General features: G+C 45.0%; 1 protein-coding gene across 1 annotated transcript in view; it reads right to left on the reverse strand.

Moving 5' to 3' along the window:
• Window positions 1-19,797, reverse strand: part of Bfsp2 (beaded filament structural protein 2) — a 69,475-nt gene that overhangs the window by 28,255 nt on the left and 21,423 nt on the right. The window contains exons 2-4 of the mRNA XM_032911510.1: window positions 15,800-15,882; window positions 13,414-13,570; window positions 12,012-12,173 (exon numbers count right to left, since the gene is read on the reverse strand). Of these exons, the coding sequence (XP_032767401.1) occupies window positions 12,012-12,173; window positions 13,414-13,570; window positions 15,800-15,882 (402 nt within the window). The remainder of the gene's footprint in view (window positions 1-12,011; window positions 12,174-13,413; window positions 13,571-15,799; window positions 15,883-19,797) is intronic.

Raw genomic sequence — 19,797 nt, forward strand, 5'->3', positions numbered from 1 at the left:
TCCTAAAGAAATAGAAGCAGTTATTAAAAGTCTCCCAACCAAAAAAAAAGCCCAGGACCAGATGGGTTCAGTGCAGAATTCTATCAGACCTTCACAGAAGACCTAATACCAATACTGTTCAAACTATTCCACAAAATAGGAACAGAAGGAACACTACCTAATTCCTTCTATGAAGCCACAATTACTCTTATACCTAAACCACACAAATACCCAACAAAGACAGAGAACTTCAGACCAATTTCCCTTATGAATATCAATGCAAAAAATACTCAACAAAATTCTTGCAAGCTGAATGCAAGAACACATCAAAACAATCACCCAACATGATCAAGTAGGCTTCATTCCAGGGATGCAGGGATGCTTCAATATATGGAAATCCATTTATAAACAAACTCAAAGAAGAAAAATCACATGATCATCTCATTAGATGCTGAGAAAGCATTTGACAAAATTCAACACCCCTTCATGTTAAAAGTCTTGGAAAGATCAGGAATTCAAGGCCCACACCTAAACAGCAAACCAGTAGCTAACATCAAACTAAATGGAGAGAAACTTGAAGCAATCCCACTAAAATCAGGGACTAGACAAGGCTGCCCACTTTCTCCCTACTTATTCAATATAGTTCTCGAAGTCCTAGCCAGAGCAATCAGACAACAAAAGGAGGTCAAAGGGATACAAATTGGAAAGGAAGAAGTCAAAATCTCACTATTACAAATGATATGATAGTATACTTAAGTGACCCCAAAAGTTCCACCAGAGAACTATTAAACCTGATAAACAACTTCAGCAAAGTGGCTGGATATAAAAATAACTCAAATTAGTAGCCTTCTACTACTCAAAAGATAAACAAGCTGAGAAAGAAATTAGGGAAATGACACCCTTCACAATAGTCACAAATAACATAAAATACCTTGGTGTCACTCTAACCAAGCAAGTGAAAGATCTGTATGACAAGAATTTCAAGTCTCTGAAGAAAGAAATTGAAGATCTCAGAAGATGGAAAGATCTCCCATGCTCATGGATTGGCAGGATTAGTGTGGTAAAAATGACCATTTTGCCAAAAGCAATCTACAGATTCAATACAATTCCCATCAAATTTCCAACTCAATTTTTCCAGAATTAGAGCAATTTGCAAATTCATTTGGAATAACAAAAGATCCAGGATAGTGAAAACTATCCTCAACAATAAAAGAACTTCTGGGGAAATCACCATCCCTGACCTCAGGCTGTGTTACAGAGTAATAGTGATAAAAACTGTATGGTATTTGTACAGAGACAGGCAGGTAGATCAATGGAATAGAATTGAAGAACCAGAAATGAACCCACACACCTATGGTCACTTGGTCTTTGACAAAGGAGCCAAAACCATCCAATGGAAAAAAGATAGCATTTTCAGCAAATGGTGCTGGTTCAACTGGAGGTCGGCATGTAGAAGAATGCAGATCGATTCATGCTTATCACCCTGTACAAAGCTTAAGTTCAAGTGGATCAAGGACCTCCACATCAAGCCAGATACACTCAAACTAATAGAAGAAAAAGTGTGGAAGAATCTTGAACACATGGGCACTGGGGAAATTTTCCTGAACAAAACACCAATGGCTTATGCTCTAAGATCAAAAATTGACAAATGGGACCTCATAAAATTGCAAAGCTTCTGTAAGGCAAAGGACACTGTCATTAGGACAAAATGGCAACCAACAAATTGGGAAAAGATCTTTACCAATCCTACATCTGATAGAGGGCTAATATCCGAAATATACAAAGAACTAAAAAAGTTAGACTCCAGAGAATTAAATAAACCTATTAAAAATGGAGTACATGGGGGGATGGGGTACAGAGCTAAATAAAGAATTCTCAGCTGAGGAATATCAAATGGCTGAGAAGCACCTAAAGAAATGTTTAACATCCTTAGTCATCAGAGAAATGCCAATCAAAACAACCCTGAGATTTCACCTCACTCCGGTCAGAATGACTAAGATCAAAAACTCAGGTGGCAACAGATGCTAGCGAGGATGTGGAGAAAGAGGAACACTCCTCCATTATTGGTGGGATTGCAAGCTGGTACAACCACTTTGGAAATCAGTCTGGAGGTTCCTCAGAAAATTGGACCTGAGAACCCAGCTATACCTCCCCTGGGCATATACCCGAAAGATGCTCCAACATATAACAAAGATACATGCTCCACTATGTTCATAGCAGCCTTATTTATAATAGCCAGAAGCTGGAAAGAACCCAGATGTCCTCCAACAGAGGAATGGATACAGAAAATGTGGCACATCTACACAATGGAGTACTACTCAGCTATCAAAAACAATGACTTCATGAAATTCATAGGCAAATAGATGGAAACTAGAAAATTTCATCCTGAGAGGTAACCCCATCACAGAAGAACAGGTATGCACTCACTGATAAGTGAATTGTAGCCCAAAAGCTCAAATTACCCAAGATACAATCCACAGACCATATGAACCTTAAGAAGGACAGCCAAAGTGTGGATGCTTCAGTTCTTAAAAGAACTAACAAATATTTTCATAGAAGGAGATATGGAGACAAAGTTTGGAGCAAAGGCTGAAAGACTGGCCATTCAGAGCCTGCCCTATCTGGGGATCCAGCCCATATATATACAACCACCACGTCGTGCCACAGCATGACAAATACAGAGGCGAATGCTAGCAGCCAACCATTGAACTGAGAGCAGGGTCCCCATTGGAGGAGTTAGAGAAAGGATTGAAGGAGCTGAAGGGGTTTGCAGCCCCATAAGAATAACAATACCAGGGGTTGGGGATTTAGCTCAGTGGTAGAGTGCTTGCCTAGGAAGCACAAGGCCCTGGGTTCAATCCCCAGCTCCGAAAAAAAAAAAAAAAAAAAAAAAAAAAAAAAAAAAAAGAATAACAATACCAACCAACCAGAGCTCCCAGGGAGTAAACCACCACCTAAACAGTACATATGGATTGACCCATGGCTTTAGTTGCATATGTAGCAGAGGATGGCCTTGCTGGGCACCAATGGGAGGAGAAGCCCTTGGTCCTGTCAAGGCTGGACACTCCAGTGTAGAGGATGTCAGGGTAGGGAGGCGGGAAGGGATAGGTGGTTGGGGGGGACACCCTCATAGAAGGAAGGGGAGAGGGGATGGGATAGGGGGCTTATGGATGGGAAACAGGGAAAGTGAATAACACTTGAAATGTAAATAAAAAATATCCAATAAAAATGTAAAAAAAAGAATAATAAAAAAAGAAGTATCTTTATACCTTTTTTGAGAGCAGTCAATTAAAAAGCATCTATGAGATGCTGTGAGGCAAATCAGAAAGCCAGAGAAAAGCATCCTTCTGAGATGGAGACTCTGTGTTGGAAACACCAACCAAAGCCTCAGGCTGCCTTGAGCTCTGCCTGGGGGTTCTGAGTGCACGAGTGGGTGGGGATCCCTTAATGGACGGTGAGAAGGGAGCCGGCCATTCAACTGTGGTGACATGAAGGCTTGAGAATGTGTAAAGATGGCCGAGGGTGGCCTTTGCAGTGTCTGCGTTTTTCTCAGTAAAGAATCAAAGGGCAGGAGGAAACGACTTCAGCCGTAAGTCTCTATTTTTTCTTTCAGAAGCTACTCTGATTAGCTTCCCCGACCCAACAGTGGCAGAAATGTAGTGAGCCACGGAACACAGGGCTGGAATGCACATGCACACGCACATGCACGCACACACACGAACACACACACACACACCCATACACACACACACACGCACACACACACACACCCATACACACACACACACACACACACACACACACACACACACACACACACACACACACACACACACACACGCACACACACACACACACACACCCACACACACACACACACACACACACCCACACACACACACACACACACACACACACACACACACACACACACACACACACACACACACACACACACACACACACACACACACACACACACACACACACACACACACACACACACACACACACACACACACACACACACACACACACACACACACACACACACACACACATACACACACACACACACACACACACACGCACGCACGCACACACATACAAACACACACACACACCCATACACACACACACAAACACACACACACCCCTTACATCCCAGAAACATGATCTTTTTTAATTTTTCTTTAAAGCAAGGTCTCACTTGCTTTATAGCTCAGGCTGGCCTTGAACTTGCAGTGAACCTCCTGTCCCAACCTCCCGAGTGAAGTGATTCCAGGTACACACCACCAGGCCTGGTTGACAGAACTGATTTCTATGCTATAAAAAGAGCCATCGCAAAACAAAGTACAAGGTCTAAAACATACGTGAGGATGGCAAAAGGCATGATCTGCATGAGGTCCAGCACATCAAAGACCTCCTCGAAATTTGAGAAATGCAGATTGGAGCTACACTGAAGAATTCTTACAATACTTGGTGTACAGCGTCAGTGAGGATGTGGGGACAGGGGTCCTCTCAGATGTATTTTTGTCAGGAATGCAAACTCTCGTTCCACTCTACGGTCTTACAGACTTTGAGATGGTCATGACAGGAAACCTCATAATTTGTTTCAAACTATACCTCCCTTAAATTTTAATAGTACATCTGGTCCATCATCCTGACTGCTAGAGAGGCCGGATGGCTGCAGCTTAGAGAAAGTTCTTGACCACAGATGCCTCAAGCTGGCCCCGAGGCAGGTGTGGGGGTCTCTTGTCTGAGAACAGCAGAGTAGGGACCTGTTTGTTAAGGGGTTGAAAGTCCATGGACCAAGTTGTCTGTCTGTCTGTCTGTCTGTCTCCCCCTCCATTCCTCCCTCCCTCCCTTGTAGCTACTATCCTGGAGTGGTGGGAATGGATTAAGACTTCAGGAGGTGGCATGGATAGGAGGCTTTAGGCAGAGGGATCACCACAGGAAGAAAGGGAGGATGGCATAACAGAGCTTGCTGGCCAGAAGATAACTGTACCTCCAGCCTAGGGTAGGGGAGAAAAGGCCTGATCACACTAGGCTGGGACTGTGGACACAGAAGAGAGAGCCTCTTATCCCCAGAGGGAGGTGGCTGAAGGCCAGGCTGTCAGAGGCAGATGATGGTCTCTGTGTTGGCGGTAGTGGTGTCCACTGCCTTTGCCCTCTGAGATCAGCTCATGACCAGGCTGTGTTATAGAACAAGGATAAGCAGCCTTTGAAGGTGTCCCTCTGCCTCCAAGTTCAGAAGTTCAGAGCATCTGGATAGGACTGATTTAATCAGACCAAGGGCCTAACACACACGTTGTTCTTCTGTTGGTTTATAAAAGCACTGAATCTTTTTTTTAACTGGTTTATTTTAGGTATGAGTGTTTCCCCCATATCTCTGTGTACTGTGTGCATGCTTGGTACCCTTGGAGGTCAGAAGAGGTCAGAAGAGGTCAGAAGAGGGCATTTGGTCTGTTGCAGCATGAGTTATGGTTGTGAGCTGCCACACCAGCCCTGGAAACTGAACTGTCTACGAGGGCAGCCATTGCTTTAAACTGCTGAGCAGTCTCTCCAGCCCTGCCAAGACACAATACCTTTGAAAGTTGTTTTTGGGCTTCCCAGCATAGTGACATTGTAGAGAATTCTGGAATTTTGATTTCTTGAAAAAACAAGCAAACAAACTAAAACAAAACAAAACAAAACAAAACCCCCCAGAAATTTATGCATGTCAAACAGAAGTATAAGAAAGTGTTTTCGTTTTAATCCCAGGTGTAGGGATGTGAGGATGTTTCGGACTGTCTGCAGCAGTTGACTGTGATTTGCCTTGTGCTCTAGGCGTAGGCATTTTTGACAGCTGCAGATAGTATCTGAAATTGTGTGATGTTTGGAATTCTGAGACCTTTTCAGAGGGTATAAAAATGCTGGGTTCCCTGAGCTGGGAGTTGGTGGTTGTTGGTCATTCAGGGAGCTTGGATGTGGTTTATTAGTATTGTGATTACAGAAGAAACAAAAGGAAAGAACTTAGATTTAGGGCTCTCTCCTCTCTCTCTCTCTCTCTCTCTCTCTCTCTCTCTCTCTCTCTCTCTCTCTTTCTCTCCATCCTTCATTCTCTCCTATCTAATGATAGGAGATGAAACCTGGGAGATAAAGGGTGGGAAAAAAGAAGAACCCACAAATTAGCAAATAAATGATGTTCTCTGCTATGGCTCCAGAGCACGGTTTTTCTGTTGGTCAAAGGCCACCACAGAAATGCTCACTTTCTGTCACATAAACTTCCATGGAGTTAGGGAGACCCCAGACTCTCCCTCCTTGCTCCCTTCCCTCCTTCCCATCTCCTCTCCTATTCTTTCCATGACCTGCATCTGTAAAGTGGGCATTGCTGTGGTCTGAATGGGAAAACACTGCTCCTGGGTGAGCTCTCTGCTTCCTGATCTGTTTAGGGACATCAGGGACTTACCAAGGTGGTCTTTATAAGGTCAGTTGGCCTCCGGTTAGAGAATGTACTCCATCGTGTGACATTGTGACATAATGAAACATATTTTATATTTTTGGTCTTGTATCTCTGGCTCCCAGCCAGCGCTCTTAAAACCCTGGCAACTGCCTAGATGATGAGGGCTGAAGTAGCGTTCTCAGCTATGATTAGTTTTTGTTTCTAGATCCTGAAATAGGTCCATGGTGAAAAAAAAAAAAGAAGGTGTGTTTTTCTATGTCTATCGTTGGTAACAAACCTCTTTCAACAATACCCAAGTTTATGTTAAAGAGACATCTTTGGTAAGACCTTAAGGGGTATGGGCATTGGTGACTGCCCCCCTCCAGTGATTAGAAGCTAGAGTTTTCAGCCTTATTCCTGACTCAGGGAGGGAAGAGGCAATGAATCAATGAAAGCTGACTTAATTACTAATGATGATTTAATCAATTGTGTCTAGAATGAAGGCAGCATGAACCACATATGGCAAAGCAACATCTAGAGAGAGCTTCCAGGCTGGGACGCAGTGGAGGGATAGGGTAGGTGGGGATCCTGGAGAGGAGAGAGTTCTGTAGCTATCCACATCCAACCTCAAGCATCTCTCCCACTGGACTATTTTGAACTGCGTTTGTTATAGAGAACCAACGAAAGGCAGGGAATGGCCTCCTTGGGTTCCATGAGCTGTCCTAGCAGTTAATGGAATCTGAGAAACAGATTATGGAAAACCCCAAGTACTGATGGTTAGTCAGTTAGGAGGGTCAGTCTTGATTGTCATCTGAAGTCAAGGACAGCCTTGTGGAACTGAGGTCTTAACCTATAGGATCTGGCAAAATCCTCAGGTACGCAATGCCAGACAGAATCAAATTGAATGGTAGGACGCGTGTTTGCTATTTGAAGAATTTCTTGGTGTGGAAGAGATGTAGACATTTGGTGTGTTATATATCTATATCTATATCTATATCTTTATCTATATATACCTACATACACACATATATATATAGGTACACACACACATATATATATGTATATATATATATGTATATGTATATGGGTTAGTGTGGTGATATATATCAAGAACATACAATCCAAGAACTTGGGAGGCAAAGGCAGGAGGATTGTGAGTTGGAGGCCAGCCTGGGATACATAGCAAGAACCTGACCCAATGAGTAAGATGTAAACAGATGAGAATATAAAACTTTAAAAGATAAAAATATTTCAGGCCATTGCTTTCCAATAAGTTCCTTTGGAAGACCTCAGCATACCAGGGGAAAAATAAAAATGGAGTTAACTGTGCTAAAAATCCCACCCACAGAGATGAAGCTCAGCTACTTGTCTTACTATGGGAAATCAAGATATCAAGATTAGTCACATCACTGCTAAATCTTCAAACAGTCTAATGTTAATTGGACAGTGATGACAATGTTCTGTCAGAGCTAATCTAGAAGCCCACCAAAGGTAACCTTGACCTAGTCAATGAGTCGTTTCTCTCTTGTTCTGACTGTCTGTCCTCAGTTTGCAAGCCAAGAGACCTTGAGACGACTGGTTCACTTTCAGTCTCTTGTGTGAACTCTCTTCAACCCTGTTTCACAAAACCAGCCTCTGCTGCTCACTGCTACTCCACTCTGTTCTAGAATGGAAGATAAGGGCGTCTGCCCTGGGGACGGCTGCATCGCTGCAGGGGCATGCCTGATGTAACTCACTCTGGGAGGAAAGGCTGACTTTGCTCCTGGTTTCAGAGAGCCAGAATCCATTACAAACAAAGGAAGAGGCTACACTGATCGCTCAGCCAATGTGAAATGTTTGCCCTGAAAGTGTGAAGACTTTGATTCCCCACACCCCATGTTAAAAACAAACAAACAAAGCCAGGTGAGGTGGTGTACACCTGAAATCCCTGTGCTAGGGAGACAGAGGCAGGGGGATTCCTGGGACTTGCTGAACTGCTAGTGTAGTCTAATTGGTGCATTCTAAGCCAATGGTAGACTGTTTTAAAGCAAGGTAGATGGCATTTCTCAGATAGTTGAGTGAGTCCTTTGGTACCCCTCCCCCCAATACACACTTACCTGCATATACACATACCTGTATAGACACCACACACACACACACACACACACACACACACACACACACACACACACACACACACACACACACACACACACACACCATACCACCATACATACACACACACACACACACACACACACACACACACACACACACACACACACACACACACACACACACACACTCACACACACACACACACCCCGACTAATAAACACATGCCAGAAAAAGCAGGCAATCGTTGTGACATGTGCTCACCCACATGTCTTTAATCCCTCAGGACTTCAGTGTTTAGTGTTCCTGGCTCCCCACTGTGGGCTCTGCCTCTATGCTTGAGTTTGTCCTGAAGCCTTGGAAAGGTCACTTGGCTAGCAGGTAGCTGAAGTATTAATGCCCCTGCCCCTTGCCTCCTTCCTTCCGTATTCTGCACCACTTCTCAGCATCCCCCGAAGCTGCTCCAATCTCGGCTGCTCATAAGACAGCCTTTGTTGGTTCTCCCACCCCTGACTCACCCACTAATTCCAAATAAATCACCACCACTCCAATGTTTATCTCAAGATCTGCTTCTGGGGGAGCATAAACTAAGACATAAATTAATCACGTTAATTAATTTTCAGCCTCCTTGGGCCGAGAGGTAATTAAATGCCTGTTTTCCTTCCCTTTCGAAAGGCCTTTGGAATCAGTGCTGAGCCATTGACTTTGGCTTTGCTGCCAAGTAGCAGACACGAGAAGCTCGGGGCAGGCAAATGTCAGCCCCCGAGGGCACAGCCACAGCCGACAAAGCTATTTATTGCAGGAATCCTGGCTGTCAGTTCTGATCCCTGTTGACAATCAGAGGAATTCACTCGTTCTGCAAATATTTTCTGAGTTCTTCGTCTCTGCAAGAGGCCCAGGCAGCACTGGCCAAATGAGAACAAATCCTGTCTGTCTTCCATGAGATGTGGCCTTCAGATCGCTCTATTAAAGACACTAACGAATCTGTTCAGAATTAATGTTTGAGTTAGTGTTGAGCTGACGGCCATTCCCAGATGAGGGCTGAATGATGAGGGCCAGTTTTGTGGGTTTTTAAATTTTCATGCGAGGCAGTATTTATTTCTGATAAAGGTAACGACCTGGTCCATTCTTGAAGAGACAATTGCTCAGTGTGGTATGAGCCCCAGCAGTGCTGGGAGGGAAGTCAGGCGGCAAACTGGGGTTTAGCGTTGGCAATGGGCGGGGAAAGACACAGCTGGCCAGGTGTGGTGGTGCACACCTGTGATCTTTTTTTTTTTTTTTTTAATTTTCCATTATCTCATTTCTCAGTGGTAATTAAACTTTATTTTCTTCCTCCCTTCCTCCCTCTGTCTTTCTCTGTCTCTGACTCTCTCTCTCTCTCTCTTTTTTCTCCCATACATTACATCCCGACCGCAGTTTCCCCCTCTTCATAAAGAACTCAAGGAATTAGACATCAATAAACAGGGGTTGAGGATTTGGCTCAATGGTAGAGCACTTGCCTAGGAAGCGCAAGGTCCTGAGTTCGGTCCCCAGCCCCGGGGGGAAAAAAAAAAAGACATCAATAAACCAAGTAACCCAATTGAAAAATGGGGTACAGAGCTAAGCAAAGAATTCTCCACAGAGGAATCTCGAATGGCTGAGAAGCACTTAAATCCTCAACATCTTTAAGTTATCATGGAAATGCAAATCACAACTTTAAAAAGGACCTCTGTGCGTGTGTCTCTGTCTCTGTCTCTGTCTTTCTCTCTCTCTGTGCATGTGTGTGTGCGCAGCATGCGTGTATGCACGCTCAAGCACAAGCGTACATCAGAAGCCAGAAGAGGATACTGTAGCTCCTGGAGCAGCAGTTACAGGTGGTTTGTGGGCTGTCTGACATGGGTGCTAGGAACTAAGGTCCTCAGGAAGAACAGTATGTGTGCTCTTAACCACTGATTCATCACTTCAGCCCTGAGAGCTTTTATTAATAATAATAATTTTAAAAAAACCCACAAAGTCTTTCTGCTTCTTCTGATTAAACGTTTCTGGAACAGATCCTGACTGCTACAGTCGGTGTTGAAAGTCATCGACTGAGCGGCAGCAGCAGGCTGCTTGCCTTTTTGAACAAGCTCGCCTTGGTTTTTCAGTTCCTTTACATGGTCCTTTCTCTCTTTTCCAAGTCCAGGTGAGCAGCAGGAGCAGACCTAAGTACGAACTGTCTACAGTCTATTTTCTAGTTAATTCTTTTGTTATCTGTGATGTTTTGTACAACTTGACCTTTTTTCTCTTATTAATATAATTCAGGCTACTTAGGAAATTAACTTGAGTAATACTCAAGAAAGAAAAACATCTCAAAGCATCGTTAAGCCACCTGTCCAAAGGCAGCCCACTGCTGATGCAGCTGACACGTAAGCCTAATTTTTGGAGATGCCTAGTCAGTCCCCCTTGGGAACAGTGCTCTCTCTTAGGAGAGGACAACGCCTAAAAGGCCAAGTCTAGTTCACTTTCTACTTCTATACTTCGCTTTTTGAGATTGGTCTTATAACGAACTATATAGAAGAGGCTGACCTTGAACTCACAGCTATTCATTTGCCTCCATGTGTCCCCACACCCCATTATCAATAAAGTTTTATAGGAACACAGGAATGCTTGCTGCTCTATATTGCCTGGCTTCTTTTACACTACAGGGGCAGAGCCGAGTGGCTGCAACAGAAATCACCGGGCTCTCCAGGTGAGTCTAATGCGTTCACTGTCTGACAAAAACCTTCTTGTCAGTCCCTGGTGTATACCATCCTGCAATTGCTTTTCTTCCATTTTACATTCCCCAGTGTTGTTATAGCTACTTCATTTCTAATAACAGGTTTCATTGCACACATTAGTGATGGTGTAGTTTTTCTTTTATGGTAAGACATTTATGTATTTTTACCACCTTTTAATGCAACTCTTAAAATGCTTCATGGAGTATGTTTGGACATGATCTCAATCTCAATCTCTCTCTCTCTCTCTCTCTCTCTCTCTCTCTCTCTCTCTCTCTTTCCCTCCCTCTCCCATCCCTGCTCCCCTTACCCCTTCCCCCTCCCTCGACACCCCCCCACTCTACCCCTGAGCTACATCCCCACCCTTTGTGTTCCTAATGCATTCTTTAAGATGGCTGTCCATATTGTTCAGCTAGCAGGTAGCAGTACGGTGGTGTACAGGCAGCAGGTAGGAACATAGAAACACTTTTGATACAGACCATAAAATCCCTTCCTCAAGGGCTGGATAGAAACGTACACCATGTACTCTTTGATGACACAGTGGAGAATCTTTTACACGTGTTTTCCAGAATTGGACATTGCCATTTTAAACACGTTCCTATTTCAGGGAGGCACACAAGCATTATTACTTTACTTTGCGTTTCTCCTCCTTCCACAGGGACTGATTACCATTTAGCTTGTTGCTAAATGACTGCTTTTCCTCTCTGTGCTGCTGCCTCCATCCTTCTCGGCCTCCTCCTCCCCAGGATCCAGGGGAAGATCCTGGCTGGCTGGTCTCTTACCTTAGCTTGGAGCATAGCTCCTGCTTCTGCTCGGTTCTTTTCCACGTCTCTCTCCCACTGAACTCGGATCGTCTCAAGGACATCATCCAGACCAGTGCCCATGGGAACATCTGTTTGCTCCAGCTCAGACCCTGCCAGCTGTTTGTACAGAACCTTCACATCCTGCAAGCAACAGTGGACACCTTAGGTAAGTGCCAGGGAAGAAAGAACAGATGTGGAATTCTAGCCTGCAGCAGGCTGGCTTTGTGCGCACTGCTTTGCCTGCCATCCATCCATCCATCTATCCATCCATCCATCCATCCATCCATCCATCCATCCATCCATCCTATCTATCCATCCATCCATCCATCCATCCATCTGTCCATCCATCTATCCATTCTCACTATCCATCCATCCATCTATCCATCCACCCATCCATCTGTCCGTCCATCTATCCATTCATATTGTCTGTCTGTCTGTCTATCCATCCATCCATCCATTCATCTATCCATCTGTCTGTCCATCTATCCATACTGTCTGTCTGTCTGTCTATCTATCTATCTATCTATCTTGCACTATGCATGGGCACCACAAAGACTGGCAAAGTTCCAGATCTTCTAGGTATATCATTTCCTTTTCCCAAGGATGCATTTCTTAGATCCTCCCAAGCTCATGCCCATGCATATAGCAAGCAACTATAGAAAATGGAAGTTAGGCATAACGTCAGGATATACTAAAGGAGATTAAAATTAATTCTAGAGTCTAAGGGGTCGCTGCTGGAGCATGGTGTTCAGGAACTGAACGAAGAACAGGAAGGAGCAGGTTTCCAGTCTCTGGCCAGCTTCAGGTTGGGCACAGGAGGAACTCCCCAGTGTGAGCACGGTCAGCGAGCTGTGACAGCTTGAAGCACCCTCAACCATGAGTCAGAGCAATGTGTGTGCAGTGGCTTCCTGCAGGTGACATGACCACATCCCTGCTGGAGGTGCCATCTGGTCCTGTCACTTAAAGATACAACCTTCTTTTGTTAATGAATGTGTGGGAACCACAGGTGAGGCTATCTTTAGGATTATTCAGTTTATCCTGTTCACGCAGTGTTGACAAAAATATCTGAAATAGAACACTTTGGGGAGATGGTCCCCCCAGTTTCAACTGTTTCTAACAGTCACGTCTGCTTATGACTATTGCTTCCACTCATCAACCTTCCTGGTCCTCAAAGGCATTTGAGTTTGAGACTTTGGGGTGGGGTTGGGGGGATACTGTGACACGTGACAAAGACTTTAAAGTCTCTTACTTACATTTTCCCTGTAGGCCTGGGCGAGCCACAGAGAAGAGCCCCCAAGACCTGTGTTAGAAGGTTACAGCCTCCCAGGCGAGTGCCTTGCTTTGGGGGTGGGAGCAGCCTAGCACCCGAAGCCCCACCTACCTCTTCATAGCTTCTTGACAGAGAGCCCAGTTCTTCTTTCAGGCTTTCGATTTGATGCTCCAGATCCGTCTTCGTCAAATTAGCTTCATCGATGACTTTGTACAGGGAGCTGACTTCCTCTTCCGCCGCCTTCCTGAATGGCTGCTCGTTCTCATATCTGTAGACAAAGGGGCTTAATCAGCAGAGCCGGGTAGCGCCCAAAGGGGGAACAAACCAGACCGTAAGATATTACCCAAAGGCCCACAAGGGATAGCAGCGAATGCTGAAAGCCTGCATTCCAGTAGCTTTGGGGACCCTGTTACTGCTACTGCTGCGGAAATATTAACAGGAAAACAGCAGGCAGCTAACGGGAACACAGCGTTGTGAGACCTTTGGAGTCTGCTACTCTGGGGAAGGCCGCTGTAGGAGTCTGCGTCACAGGAAGGCAATAGGACGTCTCTGTCATACTGAGAGTCCTCCTTACCATCCAAGCATTCTGCCAGCATTGAAGACCCGCTAAGTATCAGGGTGTGTGTGTGGTGTGTGTGTGTGTGTCCAGAAATAGACAATGTGCTGCCATTCTAGACTGTGTTCTCAAACTCAAGTGTAGGGTTAAGGAGAAACCAGGGCAAGAAATGGGCGCGAAGAGAGGTGGAGATGAACTCTATCAGAGCACGTACTTCACTCTACCTACAGGGGGCACTGCTGCCCAGCTCCGCCCATATCTGTTGAGCAGAGAGGTGCTTCTGGCTTGGCCCTGTGTGTGTGTGTGTGTGTGTGTGTGTGTGTGATGGTCCTGGGGATTGAGCACACCACGGAGCAAGCACCATCTCCTCAGCTTCACCCCAACCCCCAAAGTTAATGGACTTTGACATTAACTCCCAGGGAGAGTCCTTTGGAGACTTTTGCTAAAGGTGGTTTCGTTGGAGCATCTGCTTGTATGTTCCGGGTTCTGGGCCACTCATTCCCTGTCAAGGCTGAAGTCCATTGGTGCAAAGCTCTAAGCATTGCTCATTTGTGTAAAGGTTTAAACCTCCAGTCCTATAGAAAGGTGGGTTTGACACTGGGAATACCCAGTCACGCCCTTGTCATCCTACAAAGCATGAGAGTGAGGGCGGGGGCGGTCTGGTCTGCTGTGGTGCCCTGGTGCACTTTGTATTCCGATGTTAATTCTGCGGTCAATAAAGGCGAGAGCCTGTGATTGGCAGGGGAGGGGAAAGGTGGATGAGAGGTTTTTGGGGAGTGAGAGAGAAGAACCAGAAGGGAGGAGAGAGGATGAGAGAAGAGGAGGGAGCCATGTTGGAGCAGAACCCCGTGGCCAGGAGAAATCCCAAGTAGCAAAGGGTCATTTTTTTAAAAAAAATTTATTTATTTATTATATATAAGTACACTGTAGCTGTTGTAGCAAAGGGTCTCATAGCTTGGGAGCAAGTTAGTATGATGTTAGATCTGCCCAATCTAGGCTCATAGCTTATAATTGTAATAACTGGAGTGTGTGTGTGTGTGTGTGTGTGTGTGTGTGTGTGTGTGTGTGTTTAAAAAGGGCATATTGGGGTTAGAAATTCCAGCAACTCCGGTCAGCACAGTGAAATCCCATCTCAAGCCAAGCGTGATGGGTCACGCCTGTAGCTGTGATACTTGGAAGTTGGAGGGGGAAGGATCAGGTCACGGTTATCCGTGGCTATGCAGTGAGTTCAAGCCCAACCTGAGGTCCAAGGGACCTTATCTCAAAAAACAAAACAATGGAGGTTCCGAACCAAACCAAACCAAACCAAACCAAAAGAGAGCTGGCGAGATGGTTTCGTACATAAAGGTACCTGCTGCCGAGCCTGAATACCTGAGTCCAGTCTCAGGAAACTACATGGCAGAAAAAGAGAACCAACTCTGACATGTATTCCTTCCATATGTGTGCCATGGCAAATCTACACACACACACACACACACACACACACACACACGCACTCACGCACGCAGACGGGCACAGAGTAATTTTTCTTAAAAAAAAGGGGGGGGGGCTTGAGAGATGGCTCAATAGTTAAGAGCACTGACTGCTCACCCAGAGGTCCCAAGTTCAAGTTCCAGCAACCACATGGTGGCTCACAACCACTTGTAATGGGATCTGATGCCCTCTTCTAGTGTGTCTGAAGACAGTAACAGCAAACTCACATACATTAAAACAAAAAGCAAAAAGCAAAACAAAAAAACTTTTGTAAAGCAAGTGGGACCGGGCACAGTCTTTGAGCCCCTAGGGCCTGGTTTTTGACGCACTGGGTTCCCGTAGAGTTCTGTGGTCTCAGGCCATTTTTCCACCATGGCGGTAGGGACTGATGTGTACTCTGGGGCAGCATTATCCACACTGGTCTGGGGTCTGGGTCACGGAGGGAGATCCCCTCCTACAGAGCGTTACCTCTCTTTAAAGTCATCCGCACCGGCCTGGATGGTCTCCATCTGCAGCATGAGTCGGGCATTTTCCAAGACGGCCTCTCCCACCTGGAGCAAAGAGAAGAGGGCATTTAGCTCAGTGGCTCGTGTGGGGCCCAGAGCTCTGGAGAACGTGGCGAAGCTTCACAAATACTTGTCTTTCTAGGATGGGGCTCCTCCTTTGAAGACAAGGAGGAGATAAGAAAGCATAAGTCTAGGTGTCTTTAAGACTTTAGAGTGAGCCTTAGAATAAGATTTTTGGGATAAAATGGTGACTCAGAAGGAGACTAGGTCACAGCCTCTGCCAAACCTTGAGCTCTCAACTCATCTAGGAAAGGAAGGGCTCTGACTCCTTCAGTGAAGTCTCACTGACTTTGTTTAGCATCTCTCTCTCTCTCTCTCTCTCTCTCTCTCTCTCTCTCTCTCTCTCTCTCTCTGTGTTATACATGCATACATACAGCCCAAAGCTATTTTTAGAATAGTCGATAATGGAACTGGAGAGAGCAGTTAAGAGCACTGGATGCTCTTCCAGAGGACCAATGTTGGTTCCTAGTACCCACGTGGTGGCTAACAACAGTTGGTAACTCCAGTTCTGGGGATCTGAGATCTCCTTCTGGCCTCTGTAAGCACCAGACATGCATGTGATACACAGACATATATGTAGACAAAACACCTATACACATGAAAATAATAAATTTAAAAAGACTTTTTTTTTTGTTTTGAGACAGGATCTTACTGTACAGTGCAGGCTGGCCTCAAGCTCAAAATCTTCATCCCATAAGTCCTGGGACTGCACACATGTCCCACCACACCAAGCCAGGAATTTTCATTTCCAGTTGGCAATGGCTACATATTTATAGAGTATAGCCTGAGGTTTTAATATACGCTTTACATTGTGGAATGATCATATCAAGCTAATTAGTATGCTAAACATCACTCATCATCAGCGAAATGCAAATTAAAACCACAGCAAGACATCACCTCCTACCAGTAAGGTATGCGTTATCAAGAAGATAAAAGATAACAAGTTCTGGCAAGGATGGGGAGGGACTACTCGCTGTTGTGGCAAGGGGAATTCATGCAGCCTTTACGGAAAGCAATATAGAGGTTCTTCAAAAAACAAAACACACAATGCCCCCCACCCTCACCCCAACCCAGGCAAAATCCAAAACAAAAATCCCACGAAACTGAAAATAGATCAAACCACCCTATGATTTAGCTAAATATACAAACTACTGGGCATGTGGGTTTCGTTTATACATCCCCGGGCACACAGTTTCTAGGTCCTTATTAAGATGAAGGGGTGAAAGACAGGAATAAGGTTCAACGATGAGAAAGGCATGGGCAAGGGGACGATCTATGTCATCTATTTGCTGGTGCTCAAAGGCCAGGCTCCAGACAAGAAAATTTGCTCTTAGCTAGTGGGAAATTCAATGAAGTGAAACTAACCCGGATGGTCTATAGGGACGAGGGAACCTAATCGTCATTTCTTCCACAAATGGGACTCTGCGGACTGGAGAAGGGGTGGTGTCTGACAGTTAAGAGTGTACCGGCCTCCCATCCAAGTCCTAACCAAGCCTGACCCTGCTTAGCTTCCGAGATCAGGCACATTCAGGGCCGTCTGGCCTTAGTTGGGGACCTTCCCCTTCTTAGAGGAGAAGAGGAGGATATAGGGAAGGGGGCTGTATGAGGTGGGGGACAGGGAGAAGGGGGGCCTGTGATCAGGTTGTAAAGTAAATAAATAACAGGGAGGGGAGGAGTGTGGCTCTGCCAGCCGACCTGAGTTCTGTTCCCAGCAGTCCAGAGTCTCACAACTGCCTGTAACTCCAGCTCCAGGATACCTGATGCCCTCTTCTGGCCTTCTGAATCCATGTGGAGATGCTCTCGTGCACGCGCGCGCACACACACACACACACACACACACACACACACACACACACACACACACACAATCAGCCTACCTTCCTGTGTCACATGGTTTTAGGATGCCCTCCCCCACCCCTTCCCCAAGTGTCAGCTTCTTGTTTATGGCTGTGTCTCCGCAGCCAAGGTGGTGCTTATACATTTTCTTTTCAGCTGAAGATGGAGTCTGAGAGCCTTATGCATGCTGGGTAACAGCTCTGCACTGCATAGCTTTGCCAGCTCTTTTTGTACTTTTTATTTCAAGTTGTGGTGGGGTCCCCTAAATTGTAGTAGGGTCCCTTCAGTTGTATAGTCTGTTCTCGAATTCGTCCTGTGACACGAGATACTGCAGTTCTCCTGCCCTAGTGTCCTGAGTAGCCGGATTACAGGCTGCCATTCTGCCCTTTGACTTTTTGTGAGACAGGGTCTCCCTATGCAGCCCAGACTGGCCTGGGACTCCCTGCCTAGACCAGGCTGGTACGGAACTTTCCGCCTCTGCCTGAGTGCCGGGATCACAGGCATGTACCGCCACGTCCAGGCTGGCTGACATTCGTAAATATTTGATGCATGATTGCATGAATAAATGAACGGTGCGGCCTGGCGAGGGTTCTCAGGCTTCCCTAGCTCTGATCTTGCGGTTGTTTCCAATAAGCCATGAAGAAAGGAGTGTTCAAGTGTTCCCGGGATTTGTTTCACGTGGGTTCCGAGGTTCACGTTGTCAGGCTTGGGTGGCAATCGGTTTTATGCACAGAGCTATCTAGCAGGCTCTTTATTTCTGTCTTGAGACTAGGTCCCACTAGATTGCTTAGGCTTGTCTTAAACTCACTGCACAGATCAATCAGGCCCTAAACGTTTAATTTTCCTTCTTCAGTGTTTCTAATGTTTGAATATGGCATCTGGATGATTAACAGTCAAAATTCTTAAAATAAGCTTTTTGAAATTTTTGTATAGCAAAGCTTATTTTAAAAAAAAGAAAAGGGGGCTGGAGAGATGGCTCCGTTGTTGAGAGCACTGACTGCTCTTCCAGAGGTCCTGAGTTCAATTCCCAGCAACCACATGGTGGCTCACAACCATCTGTAACGGGATCTGATGCCCTTTTCTGGTGTGTCTGAAGACAGTGACAGTGTACTTGTCACATATGTAAATAAATAAAATCTTAAAAAAAGAAGAAAAGGAAAAAGTCAAAGAAACAAGCCAAGTGTGTGTGTATGTGTATGTAAGTGTTCATATATGTGTGTATTGTGTATAGATTTGGTGTGTGGTACAGTGTATGCATTTGTGTATGTCTATGTATATGTGATTATGTATGCATGTTTGTATTTTTGTGTGTATTGTGCATGTTTGTATATGTACTTGTGTGTCTGTGTGTGCATGTGTGAGTGCATGTGTGTGTATGTTTATGTATCTATATGTGTAAGTATATGCATGTGTATTTTATACATTTGGTGTGTGTGTGCATGCATGTGTGGTTTTCATGTATGTGTTTGTGCTTATATGTTACTGTGTATGCATGTGTTTGTATTTTGTGTGTGTTGTTTGTGCATTTGTGTGTCTATATGTGTGCATGTGTGTATGCATGTGTTTATGTGTCTCTCTGTGTAAGTATGTGCATAAATGTGTGTATGCATATGTGTACATTTCTGTGTGCATGTGTTTGTGTGTATTTGTGTGTGTTTGTGTGTCTGCATGTGTGTGTATGTGCAGGCACATGTGTAGGGGACATGATACAGTTCTACAAATGCAGAAAGAAGGTGGAATTGTGTCTGCTTCAAGTCTGACCACACAGAACTAGCGCTGGGCTTGATAGACCCAAAAGCTTTTTTTTTTTTTTTTTTTTAATTTTAAATTTTATTTTTGCCTTGCTATAATGCTATAGGACACATGGCTTTGTGACATTTCCCATCTATTACAAATTCCTGAAATTAATACATAGAAAGATGCTCAAAGCCAAACCCAAAGACACTGGGTGGAAACACCGAGCTTTTGGAGGTGAGACAGAGCTGGTGACCCTGTTCCTTGGTGACCTTTGAATTCTCATTCTGGGCTGAGAACAGGAGTAATGAAATGGCGCCAGCTGAACAG

The sequence above is a fragment of the Rattus rattus genome, chromosome 8 (genome assembly GCF_011064425.1).
Source record: "Rattus rattus isolate New Zealand chromosome 8, Rrattus_CSIRO_v1, whole genome shotgun sequence".
NCBI classification, from domain to species: domain Eukaryota; kingdom Metazoa; phylum Chordata; class Mammalia; order Rodentia; family Muridae; genus Rattus; species Rattus rattus.